The following is a 17,824-nucleotide window of genomic DNA, read 5'->3' as shown; positions in this document are numbered from 1 at the left end:
ATTCTTTACTCGTTCAGTTAATGCGCGTCAAACATCGACACCAGGTGACCACCATCAATTGTTTCGGTGTCAATCCTCCTTTTGGGTTTTACCCCATGTTTTGGTGCTGTATTTCCTCTACAGCTTCATTTTCTACAACAATATCTAAGTAAGAAATCATTACACATGGATCATGTTTGACATCAAACCAGGCACACAAGACTCACAGGCAAGGTAGATAAAGTGTATAATATTTACCTGAGTTACATTGGAATCATACTCCCCAAGTATGCAACCAATGTGTGTTTCGCCATCGCTTCCTCATAGGATAAATCTGTTTGTTTTGCCCTTTGAGGAACCAACGGCGAAACGCACCTTAAGCTAATTTCTGGGGGAGCATAATTCACATGCAACCGTGCCTGCCTTAGTGTATTTAGCTATACTTTATGAACAATAATTATGCATACTCTTCCTTTTGATTTGTTAACATGAGAATTCTCTGTATTCTTAATTGCTTTTATGCATGTAAATAATAATAATAATAATAATAATAATACAATAAAGATTGATTATTCGTATTACGTTTTACTTTTAGTCATTTTTATTGGTTTATACATTCAGTTTTTTCTGACGTTAACAGTACATAGCTTGTAACAGGTACAATAGGCCATTTTTTGTAGGTAATTATTTTCTTCTTGATTATTGTACAGGGTGGGTCATTTATATGGACACACCTGGGTGGGCCATTTATAAAGCTGGATCCAATTTGTCCAACTACAAAATGGCCACCATGGTCACCACCCATCTTGAGAAGTTTTCCCCCTCCCATATACTAATGTGCCACAAACAGGAAGTTGATATCACCAGCCATTCCCATTTTATATGTATCCATATACATGGCCCACCCTGTACATCCTACTGCTGTCAAGGATTGGACCTACATTCTTAGCTATAACAATGGTGTCTAGTTTTTCGTACCTTTGCTGCTTATCAGTTAAACCCTCAGTAACCACAATGGCGGGTCATGTGCGGTATCTGAAAAGTAATGCTGGGTTGACTGCAACTCATGTTTATGAATAAAAAAAGCTGAATTACTGATGATAAGTCGGTAATGTAAATGTGATGCAGAATGTATGGTAATGCAGATGGTAAATGGAATTAATGATATGTAGTTTTACTAGCAGGGTTCTGTGATTTTACACATGTTCCTCACAACAATGAGACCCTCTATTTGCTTTGTTTCCAGTATAGCAGAATTCCCACTCTTTTGGTTCTGGGTTTGATCCTCTCAATTATTTAGATTTCATTTCAATGACCAACAAAAGATGACTAGAGCTCAGCTCTGCCTAAGGAGAAAGGCCACATTAAAATTCACCACACGTAGCACATCTCCACCACATATAAAACAGACATATGAGAATGAGGACAGAACAGTCAGAAATAACGTGCCGACATAACACAACATTCAGATGGGAGCAGCTTCTACACATTAATATCGTCATTATCACTCTGTACAACACACGAAAATCTAAGTGCAAATAGTGATCCTTCACACACAGGGCTCCCGGTATCTGGGTCCGAGAGTTCTTCCTTTTGAGAACAGTCTTAGTTTGCTTCAGTCTATTATTGCAGAAGAATTGGGTTTGGATGTTTTTTTTTTCTTCCAGACTCTTTGCAAGTACCACAAAACACAGATTCCGACAGCCCAAGCTTATCATGGAGTCATCTGAACGTCTCTCAGATGGCATGTGCTACCACAAGTGCCATTCAATGCCCACAGAAACGTACAAGCTGTGTCCCACAGCAGCACATGGAAATAGTCATCAAATCCAATATGTGTGAAGTCATACTTTGCTTCTCAAAGCCTCTACCAAACTGTATGATCCTTGTACCTTTGCCTTCTTGAGATGATAAATGATGGATCCAATAACCCCGACTGACACAAAAGCCACAGAGCCAAAAATAATTGTGGACGTGGGGTTGAATCTTGGGTCCTGTTGTCGTTCTGTTAGACAAAGAAAGGGGGGATGGTTAAAAGAGTGAACGGGCAGCAGGATGGGAGCGACTGATCCCATTGATAGGACATAACAGATGCTGCTTCTATAGACAGAGTGGGGGGTCAGGCTCAGCAGTAATGTATATTAATGGGAATATGAGCAGGTGCCCATGCACAAAGCCAAAATAGACATTGACCTTAACTCTCTGTCAGTAGCATGCATGTCGAATATCATACATATAGCAAAAAGACTAAAACATAAATCTACTTGTTAAATAGCAGGGACAGTTCCTTGTTATATGTGATGCTAATATACTGTACTTTACGGGAATCAAAGTCTGAACTGATAATTTACAACTTGCAAAATCACCAGTGTAGCACAAGTTCATTCCATTTCTTCTCTGTTAAATCTCATACAATCTTTAACATAAGCATCCACCATTGATCGTCAACGTGATCAAGCTCAGTACCATCTGCGAATTCTGTGAGAGGCACAAGTTTTACCAAATCTACTCCCCTCCACGGAAAAGCACCGAATGAACAACAACATCATGTTAAACCCTAGAGCTCTTCAATGTAGTGGTATTTGGCGATATATGAAAAGGGAAAAGAATTGAAAAAGTGATATCACTAGTGTTGACTTTCAATGATAGGATTTTGACCAATGTACCAATTTCCAGGAATATCAAGACATCTGCAACAACTCTGGGCCACAATAGTATCTATGCTCAATGGATATGCCAAAATTAATTATGGAACATTGTTCATTACAACACTATTTTACTAAATGATTCCTAGGGGTATGTGCCCACGATCTGGAGTTGCTGTGGGTTGGACGCTGCGTATTTATGCAGCCTGAAACCCGCAGCGACCAGATGTTACAGCATAGTGGATGAGATTTCAAAAAATCCCATGTTACTATGCGTCCGACACATGTGGATTATCAGCGGAGACTGACATGCAGCCTGTCTTTCCAGACTGCAGCATGTCAATTTCTCTTGCGGAGACTAGCATGAATTTCCCCAATAGAATGTATTGGTATAATCCGCATGGTTCAGTGATTACATGCAGACTAATCTCCATGTGCACAAATTTCCGGAACCATTTTCACCATTCTCTTTATTGCCCATTCCATTTAGACTGTTACGTGGTGAATACGTCACAAAGAGTTCACAAATGCAAACTGGGTTAATAGAAGCGCTGCAATACTGACTTTTCAGTAACTGTAATAAGTATTAGCTCAGCAGCTGTGTGCCTGAATATGTCAGTAATATGCAAATGTACTCAATGCTTCTGTACTTTACACCAGGTGCACGTCTGATGTCAACCGAAAAGACGTTACATTTCTCGCTTTCAGTTCCTAGAGGGTAATATATGGTTTCCTGTGTGTGGGTTTTCATGGCTAGGTCTGCATTCACACAACCCTGTGACACATCCTAGAGCAGTCCAATACGTCCGCGTGAATTACATTGGTCAGTGTGTGGTCTGATTTTTACCTGGAGAGCACACGTCCGTGTAATAGTCTCGTCCCTTAAACTGAAACATTGTTAAAGGGAACCTTTCAGCAGGTTTTCCCCATGTATAGTAGGGCCAGCACCTTTAAGTCCTGTGTTACACCATGCTAGAATTCTGTATATATGCTGCCAATGTGCTCTGCATAACACAAAAGTAGCTTTTATTCTACTCACCTACGGGGCAGATGGGCGTCGCTGGTCTTGATACAGCACCTCCTCTCTTCTTGTGATCACCTTCCTCCTTCTTGCTTCATGTAGATGATGAGTCTTACGTCATCCACACAGTCTCCCCGCTATCGCACTCCTGCACAGGTATGCTTCTGTATTTCCTGCGCATGCGCTCTTTGGCCTTTCCCTGCGCATGCACATTACGGTGCTTTGCCCTGTCCTTGGCAGAGCAGAGAGAACTGCGCCTGCTCAGGAGAGCGATGGGGGAACACTGAGTGGATGAGGTAGGACATGTCATCTACACGAAGCTTGGAAAGAGGATGGCGATAGCAAGAAGGAGGCGATGGATCAAGACCAAAGATGCCCATCAGACGGGACAGCCTTGTAGGTGAGTATAATAAAAGCTATGTTTAGTAGTATGCTGAGCGGTTTGGAGACATATATGCAGCATTCTATAATTCTGTATATGAGGGTTACAGGTTCTGACCCTACTTTATATGGGAAAATCCTAGGGACAGGTTTTTAAGGTTTAATGGATAAAAAAGTTTAGAAAGTCTACCTGCTTCATTGAGTCAAAAAAGCAGAACAAACTAGAAAGCACCAAGAATGACACCTGAGAAAAAAATCATTCCATTTCTCTTGGATGGTAACCATTATATAGATGTGTAAAAGTGGCCTTACCCAAATGAACATTAAAAAGAAAAGTCAGTCTACCCAAATTCTCTGACGGAAGCTTACAGATAACCTACTATAAATGCTGCTCACCTGCCACAACGATATTGATGACCTCTGTTTCATTTCCAGCACTATTAAAGATTTTGAGGGTGTATGTTCCGGTGTCATTGCGGGTGACATTGTGCAGTGTAAAGGTGCCATTTTGGGTCTGTAGCACTGTGTTATTCTGGTCACACACTTTCTGAAGAATGATGGTTGGAGATGGGATGCTGTGGGTCTCACAAGTGATAGTGACTGTATCACCTTCTATGATGTTCTGTGATGGAGTCACAACCACTGTGGTGTTTCGTGGTGGAACTGGAAGAAAATGTATGAGGTTATTAGTATGGAAGATGGTATAAATCAGATATCTTGTCTGCCTTATGAAATTACAACTAGGTTCTGTATAGAATACATTGTTGTGCTCCATATTGAAAATCTGTTAATGACTGATAATTTGTATACTCACTTTGTACAGTCAGTGTGTTCAGAGCTACTTCCAGTCCCAGCACGTTGGTAGACTCACAGATGTATGTTCCTGCATTCTCGATTTCTGCATGACTTATATTGTAAAATCCATCACTTGATTCCAGGCTAAGTAATTCATCTTCTGTTCTCATTTTCAGGACAAGTTTAGGGTCTGGAGAGCCTTCTGAAGAACACCAAATCTGTACTATGTCACCCTCTCTCACGACTTCCGATGGAGATATGGTAATATAGGTGTTTTGGGGTGGAACTGTGAAAGAAACATACAAACTTAGCTTTGCAGGATCAAACAGACATATATTATAAGGCACCTGGACCTCAATACTGTATCTGTAATAGGGCACCCACCTGCCCTGCATTATCTACATGATGGACCTCCTGATAAAAGACAGAAGGTCCTTTAAAGCCCCTAGTGCAGCTATCATCTCTGCACTCCTTGTAGATACATCTCTGATATGATGCAGAAGTAGAAACTTTCTAAAATACGTTAAAGTTTTTTTTTCTTCAAAAAGACAAGTTATCCCTAATCGATAGAATAGGGGACAACCTTCTGCTCACTATGGGTCCAACTGCTGGGGCACCCAGCAATCCTGAGATCAGGACTTGGGAACTCTGGGAGCAGAGCCTTGCAGTCTTATGTTGAATGCACATGGTCAACCTCTGCTCCATTCATTGTCTATGTGGCTGCCAGAGAAAGCTGTATTCCCATTAGCAATGATTGGAGCGGAGGTGAAGAATGTCCACTTTTTTTCCTTCCTGATGGGGCTGCAGAGCCTTGTTTTTGGGTGCCAGAGCCCCCATCTCAAGTTCATTGGAGGCCAAGTGATCAACAAGCTACCCCCCTATCCAATGTATAGAGGATAGCTTGAATTTTGGGGAATAACCATTTAAGCATATACAGCATCTAACATTTACTCTGGGTATCTAATATATAATTGCCTAGAATACTACTTCCTGCAATTTGTGCCAACTTCCGTGGCTTTATCCGGAGCTAATGTCCGGAGATAATGTCCGGAGCTAATGTCCGGAGCTAATGTCCGGAGCTAATGTCCGGAGATAAGTGACGTCACCAGTGTCCTACACCCAGGCAGAGCACAGGGGCCCCAGGCAGCATATGGGGCCCCAGGCAGAGCACAGTGGCCCCAGGCAGAGCACAGGGGCCCCAGGCAGCATATGGGGCCCCAGGCAGAGCACAGTGGTCCCAGGCAGAGCACAGGGGCCCCAGGCAGCCTATGGGGCCCCAGGCAGAGCACAGTGGCCCCAGGCAGAGCACAGGGGCCCCAGGCAGCATATGGGGCCCCAGGCAGAGCACAGGGGCCCCAGGCAGCATATGGGGCCCCAGGCAGAGCACAGTGGCCCCAGGCAGAGCACAGGGGCCCCAGGCAGAACATGGGGCCCCAGGCAGAGCACAGGGGCCCCAGGCAGAGCACAGGGGCCCCAGGCAGCATATGGGGCCCCAAGCAGAGCACAGGGGCCCCAGGCAGAGCACAGGGGCCCCAGGCAGCATATGGGGCCCCAGGCAGAGCACAGGGGCCCCAGGCAGCATATGGGGCCCCAGGCAGAGCACAGTGGCCCCAGGCAAAGCACAGAGGCCCCAGGCAGAACATGGGGCCCCAGGCAGAGCACAGGGGCCCCAGGCAGAGCACAGGGGCCCCAGGCAGCATATGGGGCCCCGGCAGAGCACAGGGGCCCCAGGCAGCATATGGGGCCCCAGGCAGAGCACAGTGGCCCCAGGCAGCATATGGGGCCCCAGGCAGAGCACAGTGGCCCCAGGCAGAGCACAGTGGCTCCAGGCAGCATATGGGGCCCCAGGCAGAGCACAGTGGTCCCAGGCAGAGCACAGGGGCCCCAGGCAGCTTATGGGGCCCCAGGCAGAGCACAGTGGCCCCAGGAAGAACATGGGGCCCCAGGCAGAGCACAGTGGCCCCAGGCAGAGCACAGGGGCCCCAGGCAGAACATGGGGCCCCAGGCAGAGCACAGGGGCCCCAGGCAGCATATGGGGCCCCAGGCAGAGCACAGGGGCCCCAGGCACTATATGGGGCCCCAGGCAGAGCACAGTGGCCCCAGGCAGAGCACAGGGGCCCCAGGCAGCATATGGGGCCCCAGGCAGAGCACAGTGGTCCCAGGCAGAGCACAGGGGCCCCAGGCAGCCTATGGGGCCCCAGGCAGAGCACAGTGGCCCCAGGCAGAACATGGGGCCCCAGGCAGCATATGGGGCCCCAGGCAGAGCACAGTGGTCCCAGGTAGAGCACAGGGGCCCCAGGCAGCCTATGGGGCCCCAGGCAGAGCCCAGGGGCCCCAGGCAGCATATGGGGCCCCAGGCAGAGCACAGGGGCCCCAGGCAGCATATGGGGCCCCAGGCAGAGCACAGTGGCCCCAGGCAGAGCACAGGGGCCCCAGGCAGCATATGGGGCCCCAGGCAGAGCACAGTGGTCCCAGGCAGAGCACAGGGGCCCCAGGCAGCCTATGGGGCCCCAGGCAGAGCACAGTGGCCCCAGGCAGAGCACAGGGGCCCCAGGCAGCATATGGGGCCCCAGGCAGAGCACAGGGGCCCCAGGCAGCATATGGGGCCCCAGGCAGAGCACAGTGGCCCCAGGCAGAGCACAGGGGCCCCAGGCAGAACATGGGGCCCCAGGCAGAGCACAGGGGCCCCAGGCAGAGCACAGGGGCCCCAGGCAGCATATGGGGCCCCAAGCAGAGCACAGGGGCCCCAGGCAGAACACAGGGGCCCCAGGCAGCATATGGGGCCCCAGGCAGAGCACAGGGGCCCCAGGCAGCATATGGGGCCCCAGGCAGAGCACAGTGGCCCCAGGCAAAGCACAGAGGCCCCAGGCAGAACATGGGGCCCCAGGCAGAGCACAGGGGCCCCAGGCAGAGCACAGGGGCCCCAGGCAGCATATGGGGCCCCGGCAGAGCACAGGGGCCCCAGGCAGCATATGGGGCCCCAGGCAGAGCACAGTGGCCCCAGGCAGCATATGGGGCCCCAGGTAGAGCACAGTGGCCCCAGGCAGAGCACAGGGGCCCCAGGCAGCATATGGGGCCCCAGGCAGAGCACAGTGGTCCCAGGCAGAGCACAGGGGCCCCAGGCAGCTTATGGGGCCCCAGGCAGAGCACAGTGGCCCCAGGCAGAACATGGGGCCCCAGGCAGAGCACAGTGGCCCCAGGCAGAGCACAGGGGCCCCAGGCAGAACATGGGGCCCCAGGCAGAGCACAGGGGCCCCAGGCAGCATATGGGGCCCCAGGCAGAGCACAGGGGCCCCAGGCACTATATGGGGCCCCAGGCAGAGCACAGTGGCCCCAGGCAGAGCACAGGGGCCCCAGGCAGCATATGGGGCCCCAGGCAGAGCACAGTGGTCCCAGGCAGAGCACAGGGGCCCCAGGCAGCCTATGGGGCCCCAGGCAGAGCACAGTGGCCCCAGGCAGAACATGGGGCCCCAGGCAGCATATGGGGCCCCAGGCAGAGCACAGTGGTCCCAGGTAGAGCACAGGGGCCCCAGGCAGCCTATGGGGCCCCAGGCAGAGCCCAGGGGCCCCAGGCAGCATATGGGGCCCCAGGCAGAGCACAGGGGCCCCAGGCAGCATATGGGGCCCCAGGCAGAGCACAGTGGCCCCAGGCAGAGCACAGGGGCCCCAGGCAGAACATGGGGCCCAGGCAGAGCACAGGGGCCCCAGGCAGAGCACAGGGGCCCCAGGCAGCATATGGGGCCCCAGGCAGAGCACAGGGGCCCCAGGCAGCATATGGGGCCCCAGGCAGAGCACAGCGATATTTTGGACCACTGTGCGGTGTTTCAGACCCCCTGTGTGATGTCTGGGGCCCTGTTCTAAAGTATATTAAAGATTAAAGTAACGTATATTAAAGTATATTATAGATCAAATTTGACACGTTTATGAGCACCATTGAGTGATATACTCAAGAATGACATAATTTTTCAACAATTTATGGTTTCAAACTGTAAACACTCAGAGTTTTTTTTACTTCAACCAGAAAACCTTAACGGTTCATAAAAAACTTGACTGTTCAGGATATGATAAAAGTCATAGTATTCTGAATCTTTAACTTATAAAGATACCTTTACATGGGGTGATTATTGGTTCCAGAGAGGCTTTCGGCCGATAATCGTACACATGGCTGGTGACAGGACAATACAATATAAACGTTCAAAGGTAAACACTGATAACATTAAAATCTAATATATAATTGCCTAGAATATTACTTCCGGCAATTTGTGCCAACTTCCGTGGCTTTGTCCAGAGATAATGTCCGGAGATAAGTGACGTCACCAGCGTCCTACACCCGCTCAGGGTGGACAAAGATATATGCCTTCGTGGTGCGCGGCACTTTTCTGATTGGTTGCCGCCTGCCGCGAGCGACCAATCAGAAATGTGCCGTACTGTCAAGAATTGTCAAGAGCTGGTGAGTGCAGCCATTTTTTGTTCTTTCTTACTATTATTTATTAATTGTATTATTCTTACATTTGAATAAATAAAGTATATATGGATTCTAGACTCCCGATTCTTTAGAATCGGGCTGCCATCTAGTAGTATTATAAACAGGTCTCACCTTGTACATTAAGCACGGCCTCTACAATCTCACTCCCAACCACGTTGGTGGATTCACAGATATATAGTCCTATGTGTCTCTCTTCAGCACTTGAAATGATGTATTCTCCATCTTCAGCCACCAGATCAACCACATCATGTTCCATCTTCATCTTCAGGGCCAATCTAGGAGCGGGAGATGCCTCGGAAGTGCATCTTATATGTACGTTATCTCCTTTGCTTACTACAGAGGATGGAGTTATAGAGATTTGCGTATTCTGGGGGGCAGCTGTTGGGTAGAATAAGAAATGTAATGGAGAATAGAAAAGAATAATTTGACAATATTGGACTAAAATTTGGGTGGTAGCTTGATTTAAATAAATTAAATAAATACATTTAAATCATTACATTCAGATATTTTAGTTTTATTGTCTTGATTTTGCCATGTTAAAAGGGTTGTCCAGCCTCAGGTTGCAAGTCTTCAGTCACTCTATGGTACTGCAGACTTGTGAATCCTCACATTGCGTGCACTACACACTGTGAGGATTCTCTGGTGCCGCTGCTGGGAGCAAGTATTTCATTTGCATACTTCCGGCCACATTCGGACTAGACATGTCCAGTCTCTCTCAATACACTTGCATTGAGAGCGGCCGTGCACATCTAATCAGCAAGTGACTGCATGTATGCAACTTTAATACTAGCGGTCACGCATCTGCCGCTCCCAGCGCCGGCATCAGAGAATCCTCACAGTGTGTAGTGCGCGCAATGTGAGGATTCACAAGTCTGCAGTCACATGGAGTGACTGCAGACTTGTAGTCTAAGCCTGGAATTCTACTTTACGTTAGTATCTAGTCATGTTGAATTCTTGTGTCACAGATTTCATATAATCATGAGGCTGGGCTTCCATGCTGCAGTAGGATGTGGAGGTCAATATCTACATCATTTTGAAGGTTGCTACATGTGTGCATTATTTTGACTTCATGGGGCTGAAGCATCATGATTATTTTCTTTAATGGCGACTATTTTACAGCTCTGATTTCAGTGTAAAAAACACAGGCAGACAAGTCGCATGGTGCTTATGAGTTGCATTGAAGTCTATAGCAAATGAATAGTGTGTGACGTGCAACTAATGACATAAAATCGAACACATTTGGAAACATATACCACACTGTTGCAATCGCAGGTCACAACGTGACACTAAACAAAATAATTACATCCAATGTTACAATGTGTTGCTGCGATTTCAGTAGAAAGCTTTCATACATGGGTCTCACCTTGTACAGTCAGCGTGGCCTCTGCAGTTTCCTCTCCAATGATATTTGATGCCTCACAGAGGTAGGTCCCTGCGTGCTCTCCTGCAGCGTGTGGTATCCTGTACAGCCCATGCTCCGATGCCAGCTCCGTTGTGCCCAGCTCTGTTTTCATCTTCAGCACCAATTGAGGGGCAGGGGAAGCTTCAGATAAGCACCGGATATGTACACCGTCGCCATTTCTCACCGTATGTGATGGCGTGATAGTTAGAAATGTATTTTTGGGGGGAACTGTCAAAATAGAAATAGAATGTCAAAGCTAAACTAAAGATGTTAATGTTAATGAATTTGCTGTGACGTGAACAGATGGGTTGGACCTGTCACTTACCATAGATATGTAATTACCTGCTCTTTTGAATCTGGATTTTCGTTTTTCTTTCTTGTTCCTGTGACTCTCCGTTCCTGAAATATGCCCTCCTCTTCCTTCTATGTAAATGTAGTCTTGTTAGCCAAGCTGATGTGGTCCTCAACTCTTCTGGGTATCTTCTTGAGGATCTCGCCTCCTTGACTAACAAGACCAAATCTACATACTAGGAAGAGAGACTACACCAGATTCAGATGAATGGTGGCAATTAGACCAGGTAATGACAATGTTATGGCAAGTGACAGGTCTTTTTTAACAATAGGGATGCAGACGTTCTAATAGCACACAAGACCTGACCTACCACCCCGTTCTCCAGATGAGACAAGACATGTGTGATCTTTAGGCCACGTTCACATGTTCAGTATTTGGTCAGTATTTGACCTCAGTATTTGTAAGCCAAAACCAGGAGTGGGTGATAAATACAGAAGTGGTGACGTGTTTCTATTATACTTTTCCACTCCTGATTTTGGCTTAGAAATACTAATGTAAAATACTGGCCAAATACTCAATGTGTGAACATGGCCTTAAGATACTCTGCCACAGATATTGTATTGGGGATTAAATGCTTCAAATCCCACCTCTGTGTTTCCATTATGTTGCCTGAGATTGCTGCCATAGAAGCTTATATTTCATCAGCACGTATGTAGCCATCCAGAAGTTATGGCCGCATTCTGCAATAACTAATCATGGATGCCACCAGTTGATGTTGACCACTCACCTCGCACATTAACTTCCAACTTGTGTTTCTCACTTCCTAGTCTGTTAGTCGCCTGGCACTGGTAAATCCCACTGGTCACTTTTGGTAAAGCAATCACTGAGTCTTCAGAAAGGAGAACACTCTCCCCAGTTGGTAAAAGTTTCGAGATGGAGATATTTGGCGTAGGGACTCCTTGAGAAATACAAGTCAGGACTACCATATCTCCTTCGTTCACATCAATGGGTGAAGATGAAAGAATTGTTTCCCTGGGTGGATCTTAAAAAAATAAATAAATTGCTTCACGTTAGAAAAGTTTTCAGAAAATTTTTTTAGAGTGTGCAAATAAATAAACACATAAATAATTGTATATTGCGAAGTAGACGCTTACATTCCACGGTGAGGGATTCTGAAGTCTCGCTCACACCATACTGATTCTCAGCTGTGCATTTGTAGACAGCGGCGTCTATTGGATCGGCTTCATCTATCACGACTTTCCCTGCCGAGTCTAAGAAAAACATTTCTCCGTCTTCCGAGATCTTCCACAATGTTACATTTGCGTCGCTGCTTGCAATGCATTCAATCGTAACCGCTTCTCCTGCTGTAACTGTTGTTGTAGGCTTCAATGACAGCATGGGATTTTCTGGCGGACCTGAAAAGACCAAGACAATTTACTGCATGCAGTTTTTTTTTTACTTCTTATGTCCTAGTACAGATAATTTTAATGTCTTATTCTTGCCTGATAAAATCTGTTTACATATCTATAAAAGAAACCAAAAATCTGACTCTTATAAAGAGCTGAATGCTGGCACAGGATGCAAAGATAACAAATGAAAATGATCTTAAACAAGTATTAGAAGATACTGATCGACAATAACTCGGCTACAGATACTTATAAGGAACCACTAAATGGAGATAAGAGGTAAAATTACAGCTTTTATTGGCACAATATTTGAAGTAGTGAGAAGTAGTGACAAGTAGGTCCTTGCTACCTACTTGTTTCCATCCAGCCCTTCCTTCATTGAAATCAGAGGGTGAAGAAAGATGGAAACAGGTAGGTAAGAAGGTGCACAGAATGGCTCGGCTGTGACAAGAGTGTACTGAGTAGTGGTGCTTGGTTAGGACAGTCATTTCATGATAACAGGCTTCCTTTATGGTAGCTGCTACCTGATTCTTGCTGCCCAAACTGCAGACAGCAGGAATAAGAGCCTGGCCAGTTGATAACAACCAAGTATCTTTACTTTCCAGATCTGAGGACCATAGCCGGAGATGAGACTAGCTCAGTGCCACACCTTGCCGGCTCTTCCCAGCGCCACTTTAGGTGATTGACAGGTGTTTCCCTATGTACACAGAAAGGAGAGAGCTGTCAATCACCGGCAGCAGAGCTGGGCACTACCCCTGTTTGCTTGGGTCTTTAAAAAATATTTTCTCTGAAATGCAAAGTGTTTTAGAGGACAGCCTTAGGTTCATGCTGCCCGCAGCTTGGGCTGCATCAATCACCTGACAGGTGAAGGAATATCTTACCTCGCACAATGATCTCCAGCTGGGAGGATGTTTTCCCAACGCTGTTTTGGGCGTAGCAGATGTATACCCCACTATTTTCAGGTTCTGTATTTGAAAGTATTAACCACCCCTGTTCATCTGCTGACATTTCATACTCCACATCCCCTACTCGCTTCACCCATTGGATAACGTGGGATTCACTGTCAGATGAACATAAGAGATGTATTTCCTCACCAGCTTTTACAGTTGTGGACGGTCGGACAGTGATTTGGGGTTTTATAGGAGGATCTGAAAATAGAAGAAAAGTCATCGTCAGCCCCTTAAGTAATAAAATCATCAGTTCAGGCAATGGTGGTAGCATTAGGTTTACGAGGAGAAAAAAAATGGCAAGTTTCCATTACTCACACATTAGATTGAGCGTCTGGGCTGTGTGCCTCTGTATAGGCTCAGCATCAGAATCGGGAAACTCCAGTCTGGCCGAACATAGGATCGTAGACGTGTCCATCTCCTCTGCCAGGAGGACATCATGGGTCAGGGTGATGTTCTCAATCTCATTTGTGTTCTCTTCAGGCTCATACGCAGCCAAAGGAATATCATCCATCAGGATTTCAGCTGTCAGCCATTCTGCAGGATAGACGCTGGGGAAGACGCAGGTGATACGTGATGGCTGCCCAACCACAAGAGAGGAGACATGTAGAACGGGATCACTGGGGAACGCTGCAAGATAAAATCACTTTACTAATCTTATCACGGACAGTAGACCTAAAAGTGCAGCTTCGCAGTGACCTATTCACAGCATAAAATAAAAATAAAGACATGCAATTACCTCCCGGACCAGAGCTGCTCCTCTGATCCTCCTGCTGCATCTCCTACCGGCTACGTGACATAACAATGTCATGTGACCACTGCAGACAATCAGTGGTTGACGGTTGCCTTCATATTCAATCACAGCAGTTTTCTGGTCCAGGAGGTAAGTATACGGTTCTTTAACTTTGTGCTACAGAGTGGAACTATTAAGATGTTCTCCAATTAATAACCCCTTTAAAATGCAATATTCTGCTAATCTCTAGCTGCCACTCGCAGGAGCGTAGGAGCAACATAGTAGTTTTCCATATCAAAGGTAATATCGTAGAATTATAGAATGTTAGACTTGGAAGGGACCTCCAGACCTCCAGGGTCATCGTGTCCAACCCCCTGCTCAGTGCAGGACTCACTAAACCATCCTATGGCAGTGCGACACATAGTCACCAAGTACTTCCCTATACCCATTCCACTGTCACACTGTCTATGGAAACTGTATAGCTAAATTGTATCTTCATTTTGCTTTTGTCTGTACATAGAGAATCAAATTTAGTGGGTCAACTACTGCTCATTATGAGGGTAAGTGACTTTGTCCTGCACAGGGACCCACCGGTGGTTTGACCTGCTCTCCCATGGGCCGGTCCGAAACTGCATGCCATATTAGGGTATGTGCACACGCTGCGGATTTTGCTGCAGAACCGCAGCGTTTCCGCAGCTGCGGGTCCGCAGCGGTTTCCCATGAGTTTACAGTACAATGTAAACCTATGGGAAGCGAAATCCGCAGTGCACATGCTGCGGAAAAAAACGTGCGGAAACGCAGCGGTTTATATTCCGCAGCATGTCACTTCTTTGTGCTGATTCCGCTGTGGGTTTACACCTGATCACATAGAAATCTGCAGGTGAAAACCCGCAGAGGAAACCGCAATGGAAACCGCGATAAATCCGCAGTAAAAACCGCAGCAGTTTTGCACTACGGATTTATCAAAACCGCGCGGAAAATTCCCCAATGGAATCCGCAGCGTGTGCACATGGCCTAACAGTCTTACAGATTTTACTAGAAGCATGTATTATATCTAGGAGATTACATAGATGAAACACACTGAGCCACGTAGACCACAGTATTGGGTTTTGGACCACCACACCAGTTTGTGTTTAAAGTAAAAAAGGAAATTTGTTTTATACTACGGTAGATGTGGCATTATGAGGTGACTGTTAGTGAAGTCATTCATCAGGGGAAGTTTCACAATGAGCAGGTTGTAATATCGCCGCCCTGTGTCGTTACTGGCGCTTTATTTGAAATATATTAGTTACAGCTGCAATAAAGCCGACAACGTGGGGATGAGCCCTGATCATTAGTCTGCTTCGGAACTGTAATAAACGGTTTTGTTCGGACCTTATTTGTCTTTGTTCTCGCAGCACTGCGCCTCCCTATTGTTCTCCTCCATAAACCCAACAGCAGTATGCACAGCGCCATGCCTTCATACAGCGCTCTGTACCGGCTCCCATATGTCTTACAATGTAACATCTTGATCATGTAAACGGGTGATCATATCAGGCACTTACAGTAGACCGTGATAGTGAAGCTCTTCTCTGCCGGTGCGTTGTCACATGACACAGTACACCGGTATGTGCCATCCGTCTCAGCTCGGACCTCCATGGTTAGGGTTGACTTTTGGTCCACGGTAACTACATTACCACCCAAATAATTATCCGTGACTGGAGACCATGTGAAGCCAGGCTCCTTATTGCTACATTTGGATGCTAAACAAGTAATATGAAGTTCTTCCCCAATTGCAGCCTTGATTGGAGTTTTCGGTGATAAAAGAGTGATATCCAAGGCAGAAGCTGAGGAAAGGACAACAATAAGCCACAAGCCGAAACCTCCATTCACTGTATCACATAATATAGAAAGAACAGATGACAGATACTGATGATAGATAGATAGATAATAGATAGATAGATAGATAGATAGATAGATAGATAGATAGATAGATAGATAGATAATAGATAGATAGAGACAAAAAATGGGAAGCAGCACGCCAAAGATTACATAAAGAGTAAGGTGGACTTTATTGGGTCCACATGGCGTGGCCATGTGGACCCAATAAAGTCCACCTTACTCTTTATGTAATCTTTGGAGTGCTGCTTCCCATTTTATTGTCTCTAAGTCTTTAGCAAGTATACAGATTGTTTGCCGTGAGGCCGATGCACCCGCCTAAGTGTGCTGTTCCATTTTTTTTTCAAAATACATAGATGGATATGAAATAGATAATAGATAGATAGAGATAGATAGATAGATAGATAGATGATAGATATTAGATAGATAATAGATAGATAGATAATAGATAGATAATAGATAGATGATAGATAGATAATAGATAGATGATAGATAATAGATAGATAGGTGATAGATAGATAGATAATAGATGATAGATAGATAATAGATAGATAATAGATAGATGATAGATAATAGATGATAGATAATAGATAGATAGGTGATAGATAATAGATAGATAGATAGATACTGTAGATAAATATGAGATAGATAGATAATAGATGATAGAACTAAGTAGAACCAATCTTACTGTGCATAAAGATGATTTGATAGCAGAGCATCAGTGATGTGAAGGTGACAGGTCTGATCTTGGCCATGTCGGCGGTTCGCTTGTTTGTGATGTTTCAGAAGAAAAGTAGGATTCTATAAAAGCTCTTAATGCTCTTGAATATCTAGTATAGGTAAATCCAGTAGGGGTGTCGGTGAATTCCAGGTTTTCGGCAGCTAATGACTTCCAATGCTGCTATACTTCTCATACACAGGCTCTTGTGTTCTGCGCTCTCTTTGTGCCAGCCTTGTAGGAGCTCTGTAATAGACATCCCTGACAACCTTTTATAAGGTGATGGGAGGAGGGGGATTCCTAGTGGGGAAACCACGAGCCTGAATTTGAAACCTTATTAAAAATAAAAAGAGAGTCAAATCATTGCCCCCTAGTGGAATATAAAACTATTGCAGCGTTCAATGCTTAGTATGACCTCCTCTGGACGGTTATGGAAATTCCTGACTTTAGTCATTGTTATTCTCAGCCATCATAATGTTTCAATAATAAAAAGGGGGCATTGAAAATTCAAACTATACTAATAGGATAAGGCTAACATGACAGTAAATTATCCCTACATTCAATATTTCAGGAAATTCTGAGATATTTGACAAAAGCTCTTTGTGAAGCATACTTTCTTTTTAAATTTTATTTATTTTTTTTTACAATGGGAGCAACACATGGGCAATATAATTGGTAGGACTTTTCAAGTTTTCACTACAAATGTATTGCCCTAATATGGTGTAAACCTAGCTGTATCTGTATTTCAGCTAATGACCACCATGATGCCGGGTCACCAGTTGTCCTTCCTTGGTTTCTTAGATATTACCTCTGCATACTGGAACCTGCCAAAGATGCTCTGCGCCATTTATGTTGCCGTAACGTGGTGCAGGGCAGTAGCCATGGGCGAGGTACTCGTCTTCCACACCCAGGCACACTACAAGAAAATGGGGTTCCCTGCTGGGTGCATGGACTATGTCTACAGGGGGCACTACGCCTTTGCAGGCCGCAAGGTGCCGGTGACTTCGGCTGGCCAGGACCAGGTCTTATAAAGTTCAGTGAAGGAGACCACCACTTAAAAAGGAACTGTCTTTTACTGAACAATAACTTGACAGGAATTATATAAAACAGACAGCGGGTGTATAACTTCATGATAGTGGTA

General features: G+C 46.0%; 1 protein-coding gene across 2 annotated transcripts; it reads right to left on the bottom strand.

Annotated features, from left to right (window-relative positions):
* Positions 1 to 546: 546 nt before the first annotated feature.
* Positions 547 to 16,861, bottom strand: VCAM1 (vascular cell adhesion molecule 1). Of its 2 annotated transcripts, XM_077277955.1 has the most exons (11): positions 16,654 to 16,861; positions 15,632 to 15,913; positions 13,673 to 13,984; positions 13,289 to 13,555; positions 12,156 to 12,416; positions 11,789 to 12,043; positions 10,671 to 10,937; positions 9,419 to 9,685; positions 4,841 to 5,107; positions 4,423 to 4,689; positions 560 to 1,984 (listed from the first exon to the last, which is right to left on the bottom strand). In XM_077277955.1, the coding sequence occupies exons 1-11, from the start codon at positions 16,718 to 16,720 to the stop codon at positions 1,824 to 1,826; spliced, it is 2,673 nt and encodes an 890-aa protein (XP_077134070.1). In that variant the 5' UTR covers positions 16,721 to 16,861; the 3' UTR covers positions 560 to 1,823. The 2 variants fall into 2 exon arrangements, with proteins under 2 accessions (XP_077134071.1, XP_077134070.1); XM_077277956.1 differs by lacking the exon at positions 4,423 to 4,689 and having other exon boundaries at positions 547 to 1,984.
* Positions 16,862 to 17,824: the final 963 nt, after the last annotated feature.

The sequence above is a fragment of the Ranitomeya variabilis genome, chromosome 8 (assembly GCF_051348905.1).
Source record: "Ranitomeya variabilis isolate aRanVar5 chromosome 8, aRanVar5.hap1, whole genome shotgun sequence".
Lineage (NCBI taxonomy): Eukaryota > Metazoa > Chordata > Amphibia > Anura > Dendrobatidae > Ranitomeya > Ranitomeya variabilis.
Note: the sequence above shows the minus strand (reverse complement) of the source record. Positions and strands in the feature narration are given on the sequence as shown.

What these genes read in the sequence shown, in the direction of transcription:
- VCAM1 (XM_077277955.1), bottom strand. Translation starts at nt 16,720, where the DNA reads ATGGCCAAGATCAGACCTGTCACCTTCACATCACTGATGCTCTGCTAT. An exon ending in CTTCACTATCACGGTCTACT is followed by an intron (nt 13,985 to 15,631) that starts GTAAGTGCCTGA and finishes TTTATCTTGCAG; the next exon opens with CGTTCCCCAGTGATCCCGTT. An exon ending in AGAATCCCTCACCGTGGAAT is followed by an intron (nt 12,044 to 12,155) that starts GTAAGCGTCTAC and finishes TATTTTTTTAAG; the next exon opens with ATCCACCCAGGGAAACAATT.